The sequence below is a fragment of the Lissotriton vulgaris genome, chromosome 2_1 (assembly GCF_964263255.1).
Source record: "Lissotriton vulgaris chromosome 2_1, aLisVul1.2, whole genome shotgun sequence".
NCBI classification, from domain to species: Eukaryota; Metazoa; Chordata; class Amphibia; order Caudata; family Salamandridae; genus Lissotriton; species Lissotriton vulgaris.
In genome coordinates this window covers 723,770,296-723,788,375 of record NC_141687.1, presented here as the reverse complement: position 1 = coordinate 723,788,375, position 18,080 = coordinate 723,770,296, and the positions used below count along the sequence as shown (strand labels likewise).

Here is an 18,080-nt window from a genome sequence, read left to right as displayed (position 1 = left end):
TAAAGTATATTGAAGAGGTCTCGAATGCTTGACCTAACAAAGGAATCAGACTCAACTTCTGCAATGGCTTGGTTACAAGTGGCAAAGCTTAAGATAAGTGCAGAGGTGAAGGCAACAGCACCAATGACCCTTCAGAGGATGGTCCAAGGCTATCTGCATGACAGAAAAGAGGTCTACCTGGATAAAAACCCCTTGCTCAATTGGTATGGGGAGATATGCCAATGGCCAGTAAAGCAGGCTGGCAATAAAGTATCTGGCTTGTCTGGTAGCCATTGTGTCTTTTGAGCATGTGTTCAGTGGAGCTTGTGCCGTTGTCACAGTCAGAAGGACCAGTCTCTTTATCAAAACATGGAGAGAATGACTATGATTAAAATGAACCAACACTTCATATCACAAGATTATACTGTTCCTGAAAGAGCACAGGAGAAGGGCGACTGGCCAGACTCAAGTGCATTAGCTGACCAACTTTAGGGCAAACCCCCTGAGTTTGAGGATGAGCTCTATTTCCCGGACTAAGTAGGCCACAAATAGAACTTTCACATTATCGGCAAACTGCTTTATAAAAAAATAGATAGATCATGATATTTATATATTTGGTGTCTGACGGATGCAGCCCCACCATTTATTCACATGTATGGTCTGCACTGGAGTTGGGACATTTTGCACAGAACAAGCCTCCCTATTCGCTTAGAGGATATAACGACAATGACTCCTATCCCTATCCTTCTTTTTTATCATTGCCCAGCTGGGTTGCTCCAGTAAAGATCATTAATTTATTTACAAGATACAATAGACAACCGCCATACATGGAATGGGTAACTATTGCACCAATGAGTGATATATATTGAGGGAGTGTGAGTAATGATGATCCGTGTGGTGGCAGACAGTGAGAGTGTTGTTCAACTAATTTATAAACTTGCCTTTAATTTGAAATGTTTTGGGCCCAGTGGGTGATTCTGCCTGAATGTGATGTGATTTGCCATTTCACACTTCGCAAGAATTAGTTACATGGCCACTCCTTGATGTACTTTTCTTTCAGATTCTTCAGAGACCAGACCAGTCATTTTAGTTATAAAGACTATATAAAGTGCTCAAATTATTTTGCTCTTCTGGTTCATCAACAGCACTACAGGTCTATCTCTCTCATTTGGGTCAGGCCTCAAGTCAAGACACTGGACGGGACTGCCTCAACAGCCAGAAGAAGGAAGCTATGAAAAATGCCTATCCACTTCAAAGGGAAACCAAATCTAAATGTCTCAAAGAGGCCCACTCCCTCTGCCTTATGGACTAGAGAGAGTTGTGTTGATTTGGGAAATGCTGAGAAGTGTGCTGGCTCAAATGTCAAACTCCTCATCATATCACATGATGGATACACTCGGCTAAAAGTTATGACAATTGACAGTTGTGAGATTGATCAGCCAGGTACATACAGTTACTTGTCTGGGATTGGTTGTAAAACTGTTCTCACTTCTCAGTTATTCACACATGACTGTATCAGCCTATGCACTTCCTCAGCCTCCCTTGGTCCTTATCCACCAAGAAGATTATCTTCTCCTTGACTCTACAATATCGACATTTGCTGGTTTGCAATCCACAGGCCATCTCTTCTTGTGCACAAAAGCTCCATAGCACTCCTTCTTACCGGACCGGTTCAGCCACACACCCTAGTCGGACATTCCGAGAGGAAGCGTTGACAGTGCTGCTTATACGGAAGGCAGTTTTGGTTTCCTTGTAGGCCTTTAGCTGCCATCTAAGGAGGTGCCTGGCTCCTAACTTTAACCCACCAACGATGTAAGGCTGTGTTGCCTGTTTAAATCTTTTTATGGGTTTTCTGTTGTTCTCACCTTTATTTTATTTTGTTTCCTGTTACCAGCATTCCTGATCAATAGGAGACCCTGTGTTGCACGAAAGGGGTTGCTGGACCCCAGTTCAGTTATCTTTACTTTGCCCATCTGGTTTTTGAAACTCCAAAGCACCTCAGCACAATTCTCCAGCTTGGCCTCACCTTCGGTCAAGCCCCTTAATGCCAGCCCTCTTTAAGGGACCAGGAAGCGTGTCCATGCCAATGGCATGCCTAAGGAGACCAAAGGCAAGCCCATCTGCACCTGTCCGCGGCCAGACTGCACCATGCGCCAGGACCCCTGGTCCTTCTGATACCCAGGTCTACTTTAAAGACGAACTTGTGAGGAGTGGCAATGCAGAAAGGGGCTTGCTGTGCACTAAGAATAATTACGAGTCTCCAGCTGGTCACAACTTAGTGAAGAGGGCCAGGATCAACCAGTAGCTTTTATAAGCAGAAGGTTGACTCCAAGGGAGAAATGTATGTCAGCTATTGGGATTGAGGGCTTAGCTGTGGTGTGGGCCTTGAAGACGTTGAGGCCACGTCTGTTTGGCACTCACTTCATTGTTCAGACAGACCATAAGCCCTTCTTATGGCTAAAACAGATGAAGGGTGAAAACCCCAAACTTTTGAGGTGGTCTATTTCCCTACAGGGGATGGACTTTTCAGTGGAGCATAGACCTGGGAGTAACCATGCCAGCGCAGATGGACTTTCCAGATATTTCAACTTGGAAAATGAAGACTCAATTGGGCAAGGTGAGTCTTATCGTCTTTCGTTTGGGAGGGGGTTATGTAGGAAAGTAGGACCTTTCTGCCATAGAAAACTCCACTTTTTGCCTGGTGTCAGTGTTTTTTTTACTGCAGTTCACTGGGATCCTGCTAACCAGGACCCCAGTGGCAGTGCTTTCTCCTCTAAATTCCATGGTCAGTACTTTGTGCATGCAGGGATACCATTGTAAGTCCCTAGTATATGGTACCCAGGGCATTAGTACACCATGGGTCTCCCATGCGCTGCAGCATGTATTATGCCACTCATGGGATCCCAGGCAAACTGTCTTCAGAACTACCATTGACGACTGCATGAAATGGTGCTTGCATCTTTCACTTTGGATATAAGGTTTCCCTCATATCGCCGTCACTGCACTTTTAATCAATAAATCACCCCTAAGGTAAGCCTTTCAGTCTAAGGGCACGGTTCATGGCTCAAAGTTTGTAGGTACCCCTGCACGTGCAGAGGTGTAGCTACAAACCCTGGGCTCCATTCTCTGGGCTTTGTAAGTGCGGGTCAGCCATTTTAAGGTATATAGTGGACACTGGCAAAGTCGAGATGTTCAACTACATATTGGTTAACAATTCCAGTGTTAGTTGCATGATACCATATACTGGGGGGTTCCTTAGAGGACCCCTCAAAACCTACCTGTGTAGCCTTACAGAGTCTGACTGCCAGCCTGTGTTGCTGCTGACTCTAGACGGTGTTCTGCCCCCCCTGCTGATGAGCTTAACTCGGGCAGGGGAAGCTGAAGAAATGATTTCCTGCGGAGGAGAAGTGTGACCACCTCTCCTTAAAAATTAGGTAGGGTGAGGGAGCTTCCGAGCGGCACCAGACTGCATCGAAGGGTACATTTGGTGCCCTCCTTGCATAAACCAGTTTTGCCCAGCTCAGGAGCCCTTGACTCCTGCTCTGGCACAAAACTACACAAATGACAGGGGAGTGCACCCCCTGCCCATATGCTCGCTAGAGAGGTGCCCAAGCTCCTCCCGGTGGCCACTTGATTCCGCCTTGTTGAATCTTGGCCCCTGGGAGCATCTGGCTGGCTAGGCCATCTCGGTAGTGTCTCTGCCCCCCACTCCCCCATATAGTCGGGTCACCACAGAAGAGGTCCTTCCCCTTTTTTTGGGTTACATAAGGGCTCCACTAAGGATAGGTTCTTAGATTCACCCAGACAACAACTTCAAAATCAGACTGACTGTCACCTGAAGACTGCCCAAAGGCTCTTCTGTTGGATGAAACCAGAACTCTGCTGTTCTTTGAGCCAGGATAAAAGTCAAGACTGCTTTGAGGGGAAGATTCCTGCTGCATCTTCGTCCCTGTGCCTCTTCAAATTCTGAAACTCCATGGCTGTGCATCACCCGATTCACTAAAAACTCTGCCTGCATCCCAGCTACAAGGAAACTCCCTTGAAGTGAAGGAGTCACTTCCTTGCATCCGCAGGCACCTCTACGATGATGACCAGTGTGCTGATCCTGTTGTATCCTGTTGTACCACGGAAATCACCCAGCTATGCGACACAGATGGTGCTTTGTTGGTTCTCCAGAGGCCTGACCAGTATACTCTGCAACTGGGGTGACTGTAATCCCTCTCGAGCCGACATGAACCACCTCCTTGTGCACCGTGCCCATTTGCCGTGCCTGTTTGCCGTTGCTCTCTTCAAAATAGATCTTCATGCTCCCAGAAGCACAGCTCCAAGAACGACATCCTACCTGCAACCTCTGCATAGTGGGACTTAATCACCTGTGTGCGGCTGAGGCTTCCCTGTGACTCCCTATGCCTGCTGCCACAGTGTCCTTGAGGGGGCTCCATTGAATCCTGCTGGCTCTCATGCGTGCTTAGGGCCGGCCCTGACTTACCCTTACTGGGTTAGTCCCACAGACCTTGCTGCTCTGGAACACAGCATCTTCACCCGCAATCCGTTGTTTGCATCTGCCAAGGCTTGTTGTTGGTCCTGTCAGTCACTGACTCTCCTGTACTCGTCAACCGGCGTGGGGCAGCTTGATGAAGGCTACTGCCTCATCACTGGGCTCCACAGCTGCTTCTTCAACCTCACCGTGCTACTGCAAGAATCAAAGACAAGTGCTGATATTGTGCTCCTCTGCCTCCTGGTCACCTGTGGGTGGTTTGGACTCTGTCCCCTCTGATTTCCAGTTCTTCTCATCTGGATTCCATGTCCTGGTTCCTACGGCCTGGTGCATGAGACGCTGTAGTTGCTGATCTTCCATGAACCTCCATTGGTGTCTATGGATGGTTCCGACACCATTTCATCCCTATGCACCTGGACTCCATGGTGTAGGTATCCTGGTTCCTGGGGTATACACGAATGGGGTGGCTCTTCAACCTTCCTTTATCCTCGTTGTTCCTTCAGGGTCCTTTGGAAAGGGTCCTAGAACTGTTAAAAATCCAACCACAACTTAACTTGTGTTATGCTATTGACGTTTGACACGGCGTAACCACTCTGCACCCAGGCACCTTGGGTCTCTGGCTACTCACCTTGGGTGTTTCTGTGTTCCCCCTGGGGTCCTCCATCATTGGGTACTAGTCCCATTTTGGTACTTACCTTGCATTCCACTATTTTAGAATATGGTTTGGCCCCCATTTAGGCCCTATGTGTTTTTTTGCGCTTCTTATCTATTTCTGATGTATTTCTTGTGTGTAGTATATATTTCCGGGTAGGAGATATACCAAGTTAGTATCTAATGTGTAGTAATAAATATAAAGTATTTTTATACTCTCCTGATGTGGTACTTTCTTGTGTGAAAAGCGTACTGACAGACTATAGTGGTAAATGCACTTCCTTTACACCCTCCTGAATAAGCCTTAGCTGCTCTCCACAGCTACCCATTGAGAGCTCTGGTATTCAGGGACCTAAACACTGTCAATAACAGTTGCTTGGACTCAGTGCACAGTGCCTCATTATAGGTGGACTCTATATACTGAGCCAGCCTCCATTGTCTGAGGTGCTGCTAGGGGTGTGGAGGGGTTCCTGGATCTTCTATGTGCCACCTGGAAAATGACAGTCTTGTTTAGGGTGACCCATTAGGCAAGCTGGTGCATCCTCCGGGACCTTGCATTTTATATTGAGTTGTGGAAATACAGTCGCAACTGAGGCTGGATTGCGCTTAACCTGTAAGCCTTTATCCCAAATTTAATTAATAAATGGCATGGCCCTGACTGTTTATTTCTAAAAGGTTCCTTGAAATCATAAAGGAAACAGACTGTAGGAGGCTGGCTTAGTATATGGTGCACACTTATTTAAGTGAAGCACCTTGCACTAATCCAGGGAACCCTTACTGTGATTTTAGTGGTCTTAGACAACCGTAGAAAGCTCTCCAAGTGGTAGCTGTGCAGAGCAGCCTTCAGGCTTAATGATTTCACCAAAAGACACACAATTGATGGATGGAATGAAGAACAAATCTCAACATTCACCACCAGTCAAGAGATCTGGGCTAAATCCATCATTTGTTTGCTCACCATGCCTCCCCAGTTTAGACCTGGCCATATGCAAATCAGTCTTGACCCTGTGCCTCATGTGAAAAGTCCTGCCCGAACTGCCAAGCCAGGTACTCCCTGGACTGGAAACAAGCATCCTAGGACCAGTTTCGGGGTTTCACCCCTCTTCAGCCAAGATGGCTTTTGCATTTGTCACCCCGAGTGGGACGGGTATTCTCAGACGTGAGTCCCGTGCTCTCCATGCCACTGGAATCAAGCTATCCTGGCTGATGAGGGCTGAAAGCCCGAAACCGGTCCTAGGATGCTTGTTTCCAGTCTAGGGAGGACCTGGCTTGGCAGTTTGGGCTCGACTGTTCCCCTGGGGCGCAGGGTCAAGACTGATTTTCATATGGCTGGTTTTAAACTGGAATGGCATGGTGAGCAAAAAAAAGATGGATTTAGGCCCAGATCTCTGTACTCGGGTGAATGTATGACATTGTTCTGCATTCTGTCCATCAACTGTTGTTTTTGCATAATGATTTCACCAGCACTAATCATATAGTGTAGGCCAAACGAAAAATAACCACAGAGTGTAGTTATAAACAATATGTATTTATTATGGACACTCACTAACATAATGTAATATCTCCTAATTGGAGATATAATCACAATACACACAATACTTCAGTAATAGAACAGGTAAGTAGCACAAATACATAGCGGTCTCCAGGGGGAGACCTAACAATATACCAATAAAGTGGAATGCAAACCACAACAAAAGTAGACACTGGACCTAGAAAATTTAGAAATGCTGGGGACCCAAGGAACCACCCAAGATAAGTACTCAGGAACCCCATGGAGGCCGAGTGGGAACTGGTCTGCATGCTCAAAACAAATCAATGGGAAAGTCGCGGTTGCAGTATTAAAGAGGAAGGACCCTTCCCTGAGGACCCTAAAGAAACCCTTGGGCATGAGCGTGACTACTTTGAGAACTGCCACCAGAAGAAGATGGTATACGAGGGACTTATTAGGGTACACAAGTAGCCAATCAGGAAGGTATCAAAGTACTTACCAAGTCCAATTTAGGGAGAGAGCACAGTGACTGGGGTCCTGATTAGCAATATCCCAGTCAGACTAGTCAGAAAAACAGAGTGAGACCACAAAAAAGTGGGGATAACCATGAAAGCGGTTTCTACACTGTTACCATCTGCTTCCGCAAGCTGCGATGCAGCCCTGAGGAGGCAAGCACTGTTCATCGCGCACAGAAAAACAAGGAAAGAGAAAACAAAAATCGCGGAACCCATACCCAATGCAAGAATGCGGACTATGAATTAATAATCTCCCTTCATTGGTGGGGTCAAACAGGTACTCGATTTCGACCACCTGTGACAAAATATATAAAGTAAACATGTAAAGTGAAAAACGTCAACAGGGCTGAATTCATTAACAAAATAAAAAGGAGCACTTTGAATTGTTTTAGAGATCAAGTTAAGCCCACCTACAACACGGCTTGAAAACAAAAGGGGGAGAGGATGGACTAAGGGAAGCACAAAAGGGAGACAGCTTGAAAACACATGCACTCTTGTGGAGTGCCTAAGCAAAAAGAAAAGAGTAATGCCCTAAAAGTGAGCAGTAGAAGCACACAAGTAGGCTATGCTCCAGGGCCAAGACAAACACAAGATGGACAAGGCAAGCCAATGAATGAAAGGCAAGCAAAAGAGACTGACAATAAAGCTAAACAATGGTATGCAATGGGCAAGCAAGCCCTTCCGTTTTCTTGGTAATCCCTCAATATGTCTTTTGCAATAAGAGTATGTCCCACAATATGTCTTTTACGGCCACAGATGACATTTGAATAATCCTGTACGGAGGAGAGACAGCAGACCTCATTCTGCTCGACCTCTCTGCAGTCTTTGACATTGTTTTCGATAACACCCTCATCAGAAAGAACCCAAAAGGTCAGGCAGCCACCCTTCACATCAGAGACCAAAAAACAGATATGCAGAGTCTCCGAGGGATTATCCCTCAGCCCCACCTGTTTCAACATATACATGATACCACTCACCAACATCATCCGATTTCAATTATTATACAATGCACTCCGAGGGCATCTTAGAGATGTCCCCTGAAAAACAACCAGCCTCTGGTGGGTCCCTGACTGGTAAACACCCGCCAGCCACCACGAGACAAGTGGGGAGGGAGCCTTCGCTCCCTGAACCCAGAAACAAAGCTTTGCCTGGGTGGAGGTGTTCATCCCAGGTCAGGAAGAGCCATCTGTCGCAGGGGAGCTTTAAAGGTCTTGCCGCCTTTTCAACACAACCCCCTGCCTCTTCTGCTATCAGGAGCAGGCCCGAGCCCGAGTGGCCCTACATCCCAAAGAGGTCTCCCCAGCAATTCTGGTCTAGGATCTAGTTACCCCGACCTCCCATAAGCTTCCAGATGATACCGGCAGCCTCAATCTGAAAGACCCCCCTCGGACTGCAACCAAAGGAGGTAAGCCGACCACAACATCGACTGAAGCGGTCTGAATAGTTGGACAACGACCCTAGGTGGTCATAAGAATCCATCTCCAATAGGCCTTCCCTGAACTTCGGTGACCCCCCCGATGGTATCTAAGCATCCCTCAAGATCCTAGCTTACCCCTTCAGCCAGTGGTCACCTTCAGGAATTCTCCCTGCCCGAGCCTGCAGATTTTTTTCCAAAACACAGATCTTCACTGGTATCCATTGGGTCCCCAACATGGCCTTGGCACTCTGCACCCGGCTGCTTCTGTGCCGCTGGTGGTGCAACTCCTGTGCTTATTCTTGGCCCCTGCAGTGCTGATCTTAACCCCAGGAGCTGTGCTCCCACACCGGAGGGCCTGCTGGTCAGCAGTATCTAAGCAAAGGCCCCCCAGCTGATAGCTAACATTGGGCTCCTGCACTCTGCACCAGGCCACCCCAGTGCCACTGGTGGTGCAACTTGAGTGCCCTCCTAGACCTTAGGGAACCTTGGTCCTAACCCCCAACACTCACCCTTGTAAGTGTCGAGTACTCGCGTTCAAAACCGATAACCATTTTCTTCCCATAGGAACCCATTTAAGGAGATTTGGGCCTCAAAAATGAGTCAGTGTTGAACTGTATTGCATTCAGATAGATGCCATTCTATTGCAAAGTATGAAAAAACGTAATTATTAAACATAAGTATACTTTTTTTTAATACTTATTCTGTCTGTGTGTGTATCAGCCCTTGATTGAGTGAATACATTAAATGCTTAACACACCCTCTTGATGAGCCTAACTGCTCACCCACACCACCACAAAGGGAGCTATTGGTACTTACCTAATTTAGCCTCTGCTGTACCTCTGGGAACTCCCTGGACTGTGCACACTATGGGCCCGATTCACAGAACTAACTCAAGACAAAATCCGAAAACTTACTACCATTTTGGTATTCACAGAAGGCACTTACTCATTTTGGTATTCACAGAAGGCACTTACTCATTTCGGTATTCACAGAAGTTAGAAGTCCTAACTCTAGGACTCCTAAATGCCTTCTGTGAATACCGAAAGTCTTAAAGTTAGGATTTTTCTCAGTTTAGGAGTATTAAAGTTATGACTCCTATATTTACTACTCCTAAACTGAGATCATGAACAACACTATCTTTATCCTGTGTTCATTAATTATGTCGATTAGGAAATAGTAATGGAAATCGGGGGTGAGGCATTTTATAACTGTAGGTAAATATATAACATTGCACAATGTATTGTAGATGTCACTGCAGCTAACAGGTTTAAAAGTTATTACCCAAGGTTATTAATAAATTCCTTTCACTGTACACGTTACAGATATCGAAAAATGGCTGCTGCAATAATAACAACAGAAATATGGTGACATCATAAGGGAGAGAGACAAAAGCTCGTGTTTCTAACCTCTGCCTTTTGGAAATACATATAATGGATCAAGATTGACGCTACGACATGAAGAAAAATGCAGGGGTAATAGGTTATGACGCACACTTTCAGCTTAGGATAGGTCAGGACGAATAAACAAATAGAAACCAGGAACTGATAGGTACATGAGAGTAAGTCTTTGGCAAAGGGGATATTTCATGATCCCATAATGAATAATAATATTGGTTTGAAAAGAAAATTCGAATACGGAAGGCTTTGCCCTTTTTTTTAAAACATATAAAGAATAGATTAGAATGAACCTATTCTAAGGTGGCCGCCGCAACGAAACAAATGAAAATGCGGGGTGGAGATGGGAGGACGTAAGCCTCGAATTTTGGGCCGGTCAGGTCAAATAAACAAACATATATGGGATATTGTAAGATATACGAGGGCAAACGTGTAGAAAAATTGATATTTGAGGATCCCTGAATGAATAATAGCTTTTGCTTAAAAATGTAGTACATAAAAAATTGCACTGTTATTCTTGAGAAAAAATAAATACTGCAGTTAAATTCAGAAATAATAAAAACGTGTATTTTAGAATTGTTCAAAGCTCACGAAAGAAGACTTAAGACATAAGCAATACATAGTACTTCTCAATATTCTACTACACTACAAGATGGCCGCTTATATAATGGCGAGGTCCCAAAAGACTACATAGGTTAAGACCAATGAGTAGTTCTAATTAAGCAATTAGGGATCAATTAAGACAGGGATAAAAGGGAACAAGGAAACAGCTAACATTCAGATGCAGACTGGAAGACTAGCAAGAAGGACGTATGCTTGTGATTCTTCTCCCAAAGGAATAGTAGGAGCAGTAGACTTTAAAGAAATAAGGGAGGCTATTATTTTTAACTAAGGCTTGTTTTTAATTTTCAGTTCATGGTCCAACAAATAAGGACATATACCACAATTAAAAGAAAGTGGGAGCAAGGAAAGTCAAAAATCTTTTTTTCTGAAAGGTAAGAAATAGCCAGATTTGATATACAGCTATAGCAGCAGCGTAAGATATATTAAAAGCTTTAAAAAGAAAAATTCTAATAAATAATTTTTGGTATAATATCTTTTTTTAGTTCCTGAAACTGAGGAAAGAGGACGAATTGAGCAAGAGTCATTAAAGCCAGTCCTGTATTAAAATACCCATATAACAAAAAAAGGGAATTAAGGTAAGGGATAAATACAAGAATATGTAAAAAATATATATATTTTTTTTAAAGAATTCAAGACTTCAAATTTCGTAGTACACTTTATAAACTCACTTGCAGTATATCTGAATTGATTGATGATGCAAGAAAACAACTGACAAATAGATAATATTACTTTATGGAAGACGAATTCACCTATGAGGAATTAAAATTTATAGTTCCAGTTGTTTAGTCTTTTATACCGAATAAATACATCAGAGGTATCCCTTTAAAATATATTACAAATGTCGCTTTAACCCCTACCATGCTGGTGACGAACCCCAGCCGTCACGCTCCGCAGTGCTTGTGTGCGCATGATGGCTGGGGTCCGTCACGGCCCTGCCCTGTTCTTTTGTTTACCGCACAGCGGAAAAAACGCGACCGCAGCGAAGGGGTTAAAAGGTTGCATCATTAATGAATAACTTGGGGTTTAAAATTTGGGATTACACTTGGGTTTTACAAATAACTCTAAAAGATAATAATGCCATTTAAAAATTACAAAGTATTAGAAGGATTAAAGAAAAACTATAAATTAAAAATTGTCTTTTCCTTCTAGTACTGAACTATATCTCTAATCTGTGCGTACTGAAGGATTTATTGGATAATTGGAGCCCATTAATAAAGGCTTACAATAGTATCATTACAGGTATGTGATGATATCCATGGACATTGGATCTAACTAATTACCATAGTTTGTTAGGATTTAAAAATAATTACCCAACAAATGGCTTGTGGGGTTTGTCTAAAGGTAACATAATAAAACCAATGGAAATGTAATAGAAACAACATTTAGCTAATGATACTCGTGTATAATAATACAGAGGTGTTTGGCATTTAAAGAACAATAAGAATGGGTGATAACTTCACTGTTTTGAATAAGAAATGCATGTTAAGTAGAATTATTAATTAGCGAAATATTTTTCTCTGAACTATAAACGTTGTGATGATATGTGTACAATAAGAATACATTTAAAATAAAGGGGGAGACAAGTTATTTCAAAGTTAAGCAAGCAAAGGAATGTAACTATAGGTCGTTTGTTAACACAGTGTTTATATTTTACTTAGATTGCTTTTAAACCTTGAAATTGTTGTCCTGAAGAAGGTGGCGATCATTTCGAACACCGAAACGCCGCATGAACAGTTTTTTCTAAAAAAAAAAAAATGTTTAATATGTATAGTGTATGTTTTAAATAAAATTGACGAAAAATTGTTTTTAATGAATTGTGTTATATCACTTTTGATAAAAATAATTTGCTGATAAATAAAATAGGCAAATCAAACATTCCTTTGAACTTGTTTTGTTTTTAACCATGGGGCACTGTACACAAAGTGTTATGTGAATTTGGTAACCTGGCAAGATTAGACCTTGTAAAAGTTTGTTTACAAAATAATATATGTTGGCTAGACAATTGTGTCTGAAGATATCTATATTTTTCACCTATAACAAGAAGAAAAGGGAAGTTTATTTTTTTGTAAATATTTATACACAGATTCCAGACCATCAAGAACACTGCTGCATGACTCATACTGGACCTCCCATGCCACACCCACATCACCCTGGACCTCAGGAAGCTTCACAGGCTCCCCATTCACAAGCTCTGCCAATTCAAACTTCTCACGCACATACAAAGCATTACACAACACAGAACCAGAATACCGGAACAGACACATGCACTTCCACCAACCCACCAGACACCTACGTTCTGTTCTGCCTCGCTCTCACTCTCCCAGGCACTCCACATCACTGGAGTCAAGCAAGCCGGGCTGATGAGAGGTGTTACCTCGAAACCGGTCCGGTCCTCGGATGCTTGATTCCGTTCTGGGAAGGACATGGCTTTTGTAGTTCGGACTGGACTGTTCCCATGGAGCACAGGGTCAGAGCTGATTTGCATATCGCCATTGTCTAACCCAGGGTGGTGTGGAGTGCAAAAAAACGATGGATTTGGGGCCAGATCTTTGGACTGGGGTGAATGTGTGACATTGATCCACATTCTGTCCATCACCTGTTTTGTTTGCAAATTCCGCCATAAGTGCGCTGGGGATGCTCAGACGTGGGTCCCAGGCACTCCACACCACTGGAGTCAAGCTAGCCATGCTGATAAGAGGTGTTACCTCGAAACCGGTCCGGTCCTCGGATGCTTGTTTCCGTTCTGGGAAGGACATGGCTTTTGTAGTTCGGACTGGACTGTTCCCATGGGGCACAGGGTCAGAGCTGATTTGCATATCGCCTTTGTCTAACCCAGGGTGGTGTGGAGTGCAAAAAAACGATGGAGTTGGGCCCAGATCTTTGGACTGGGGTGAATGTGTGACATTGATCCACATTCTGTCCATCACCTGTTTTGTTTGCAAATTCCGCCATAAGTGCGCGGGGGATGCTCAGACGTGGGTCCCAGGCACTAAACACCACTGGAGTCAAGCTAGCCGGGCTGATGAGAGGTGTTACCTCGAAACCGGTCAGGTCCTCGGATGCTTGATTCCGTTCTGGGAAGGACATGGCTTTTGTAGTTCGGACTGGACTGTTCCCATGGGGCACAGGGTCAGAGCTGATTTGCATATCGCCATTGTCTAACCCAGGGTGGTGTGGAGTGCAAAAAAACGATGGATTTGGGCCCAGATCTTTGGACTGGGGTGAATGTGTGACATTGATCCACATTCGGTCCATCACCTGTTTTGTTCGCTCTCACTCAAAGACTTTCCCGGCATCTGCAAGAGCTAAATTGGAGGTCACTCATTCTCCTACATAGTGCCCAAGACATGGAACAACCTCATTCAACACATTAGAATCTACTCCTCACTTCTTGAGTTCTGCAAGAAGCTGAAGACATGGCACTTTGTATAAGCACATTGGGAACACACACCTACACACCTGCCAAAGTGTGTGGATACCCTCTTGGTGATTAGTGGCCTATACAAATTAATATAACATAGCATAACATAACAGAAATCTTATGCTGTCTGGTAGGTTGAACCTAAAACGCTGCACTAAAAATGTTATGACAAGCCACAGCATTAATGCTTACAAATGTGAAAATTATGATTTAAATACACGTGCCAACACAACATTTGTTAAATGAAACATTAGGAAACAAAGTTGTTCATCCGACCTGTTTTGTAGGTGTTGAAGGTTTACTGCTGCCACTATCCGTTTCAGTATCCACTCCGAAATCAGGTCCATTAATGTTATTTGGACTTTGTTTCTGACCTGAAATCTTCATAGCATTAGATGACGATGGGCAGTTAGGACCATCTTCCACAAAGCATATTCTGTCACTTTCCTTGGCACTGATCCATTCTTTCATCAACTCAAGTACATTAGACTGCCTCTGCGTTGCGTTTTTTTCACCCTTAAATGTAAAAAAAACAGGTTTTAGAATATTTCTAAATTAATTGCACTTGTAGTGTTTCAAAGGGTTACAGCGAAAGTGAGAGTCTGTACATATTGCTTCTTGTGGAAACAAAAAAACTATTTTGTTCCACTTTCTAATTTCAACACAATGTCACTTCTTCACGCATCAGTTCATTTCTGACTGGCTCAGTCGAGCTAGCAGTGGGATACTGAAGATGATGAAGCAGAGAAGATTACCCTTGGCTGAAAATGGTGGTACATGGTCGCATATATCTTTGAGCCTTGGCCTGTGAAACGGTTGCATACAATGGTAATACAATGGTATATGTGGCAGCAAACGAACAGGGGAGACTGAAGCTGAGCAAACGACTTGAGCAACCACACAGCCACCACCTTGTTCAACTCCATTAAAGATGTGCTCTCGGGACAGCCAAACCCTATCAAGCAAAGTTTAGATCATTCTGACCTTTCTTTCAATGAAATCTACAACAAACCAATATTAAACCTTGGTAGTAATAATACTGGGGGATACTGTGACTTCATACAGGTTACTCATCTTATCCGTGAATATTATCCAGGTGCCTGACTGGATCCAGAAACAGTTCTTCAGCAATTGCGCTCCAGCACTACCAATTGGAGCCTTGTGGCTTAAATTGTGACTTTCCCCACCCAAAATGTGACAACATCAGAACATATAATCCACCAACTGGTGAGCTAGCGTCAGATCACAGTACCTTTTCTGAAATGGCTAGGGGCATGCAAAGAGAAACCATTAGGGCATAGATCACAGTGGCAATTTCAGCAATTCAGGCAACACAGTGGGTCCGAAATGCAATTCATGGTTTGGAAGATATATGGAGTGTGATGAAGGATTTTGATCCGTTTGTGCAACAACATGCCCTTCAGCACATGTCTAATACATTTATTGGTCTGTGGTAACAGTGTATTGGAGGCAAGGCTCCGCAAATTTTTTATGATATTCAAGATCGTGTATATTCTGCTGGTATGGCTCCTGCGGAGGTTCCCAGTAATGTTCGGCAAAATTATATCATACCACTCCGGTTCCAGTAACCCAGTTTCCGATGAGGGAAATACATCCAATTTATCTCCCTGAGATTCCAGAGCAGCAAAATGCAGCAAGTGTTGTTACTCAGCAGTGAGTAGAGGCTCGTTTTCAGGAGCAATGGGTTTACACCCCGCGGAAGAGAAGTGAGGTGCATGCCCTTAAGAGTCAGTTGCAGAACCCAAAATCCTACTGCATACTATAAAGAATTAACGGAAGCTGCCTCCTCGTCAGTTATGACTGTAGCAGACATTGAGATATTTTTTGGGTTGTTAGTGCCGGTAGATATATGGAGGCAGGTGCATACATAGGATCACAAAGTGAAATTGGGTGGTACATGGAACGAGATCAAGGCATGGGATAGGGAACGGAAGCCTGGCAAAAAACCTAGGGCGGAGATATTGGCTTTACCAAATTGCATTATTACTTATGTGCATTCTCTTATTCCACCCAGGCGAGAAGACTGGGATAAGGTAACAACATGTTGCCAGAAGAAAGAAGAGAGTGTGTCTGATTTTTGACTTCTGAGAGTAAATGGCCCACTTCTTCCCCTTTAGTGATATTGACCATGGCCCAATATTATAAACACAGAGAAAATGAGAAGAAGGATAGAGTGGAGAAAAAAGGAAGGATTTGAAGACGAAGGTGTTGTTGCAGCAAGTAGCAATGGGATCAGGAATGGGCCGGGGTTCTGGTCTGGCTCAGAGGTCACAAGGTGCCGGTGGAGGTGGTGTGCCTTTGGGGCTGAATCAGTGTGTGTATTATAAAAAGTAGGGGCATTGGCAAAGTGAGTGCCCAGAGTTGTTACAGAAGGTTGCAGCACCAAGAGGAAGGGGATGGAACAGAAGGGGTTGTGAGGCAAATAACAGAGATGAGGCTCAAGGGGATGCATCCTCAGGGGGTCAGTCTGATCAGAATTATTTTGAGGATCCCCGAGGCAGACAGTATTACCATGATGATTATGATATTGATGAGGTTACAGGGATGTCCCATAGCTAGGACAGCACGGACAGGGTAAGGTACCAGTTCAGATTCCTGTAGATCAGTGTGGTCCTTATGTCACAGTGGACCTACATGGTTCGACACAGAAATGTTTGGTGGATACAGGTGCAATGAATAGCTCTGTTTCTCATTCACTGGTCCTTGGGGCCACCCTGTCTGGCCACAATAATGTTTCGGTAGGCTTTTCAGGTGTACTGATTGTGAGCCCCATCTCCAAACCTTTAGCTTTGACTGTTGGTCCTTTTACGATAGATTCTCCATTTTTCTTGACATCAAATTGTGTTGAAAATTTATTAGGATTGGATTGGATTTGTTAAATAAGTTATGTGCTACTATTTATTGCTTTCTGGATAGTGTTTATGTAACTTTTGGACCTAATGGTGATGGTGCGAGACAGTATTTTGCAAAGGACACTCCACTTCGTGTTGAGTTTCAAGATGTCCCGTCTTTTTTGTTGGCGACAGGGGACACTGATGTTGGGTTGTTACAGATACCACATGTTTCCATCAAGATCAAGGATAATGTTGTGCTTTCTCACATTCCTCAATACAGAATACTGCAAGCTGGTGAACAGGCTCTAATGCAGATTATACAGGATTTGATTAAATTGGGGTTGGTGGAGGAGACAGTAGCAAACATGTGTAAAAGCCCCATTCTTCCAATTCTGAAAAAGGCCTCTGTAGATTCCACTGATACACACTCTGATGTTTATTGATTTGCAATCTATTTGCGGGAAGTTAAAAAAATAGTTATTCTCCAGTTTCCAGTGGTCCCTGATATAACGGTCCTTCTCACCATGTTCCCTTCTTTGGCAAAATATTTCTCTGTGATCGATTTAAAGACAGTTTTTTTTTAGCATTGCTGCTCACTCTGATAGCTGCTATTTATTCGGTTTTGCTCCAGCTGGAAAAAGTTACCAATTCTGTAGAGCTCCTCAAAGGTATACAGAAAGTCCTAGTATTTATAGTCCGGCTTTAAAAGGTCAATTGGACTCTCTCTCTCTTCCCGCAGGTAATGTATTATTGCAATATGTGGATGACATTTTGATAGCCTCCGACACCGAAGAGGGTTGTCGGGATGCCACTGTACAATTGTTAATGCATTTGGAGTAAAATGGCCATAAAGTGTCCCTTTCTAAATTCCAGTATTGTCAACAGCAGGGCACCTATTTAGGTCACCTGCTGTCAAAGGAGGGTTGGAGGCTAACACCTGAACGAGTTGATGCCATTGTAAAGATGCCCATCCCAGAGACTCAAAGGACTGTGTGTGCGTTCATAGGTATCACCTCGTATTGTCGGCACTGGATACCTGCTTACTCTTTACTAATACACCCCTTGCTTTACCTAACCACTAAAGATGTGCATGAACCCTTGCCCTGGACGCATGAATGTCAGCATGCTTTTGAACAAATAAAACTTGCACTTGAAACTGTACCTGGCACGCCGGATTACAAGAAGCCCTTCTTGCTGTGTGTACACTAAGCGGCTAGATGGACCCTTTCTGTGTTAA

General features: G+C 43.8%; 1 protein-coding gene across 4 annotated transcripts in view; it reads right to left on the bottom strand.

The window, feature by feature from the left end:
• Positions 1-18,080, bottom strand: part of STK33 (serine/threonine kinase 33) — a 1,296,925-nt gene that overhangs the window by 191,758 nt on the left and 1,087,087 nt on the right. For all 4 annotated transcript variants that reach the window (XM_086956010.1, XM_086956012.1, XM_086956013.1 and 1 more), the window contains one exon: positions 14,265-14,504. In XM_086956010.1, coding sequence (XP_086812136.1) covers positions 14,265-14,504 — 240 coding nt within the window. The remainder of the gene's footprint in view (positions 1-14,264; positions 14,505-18,080) is intronic.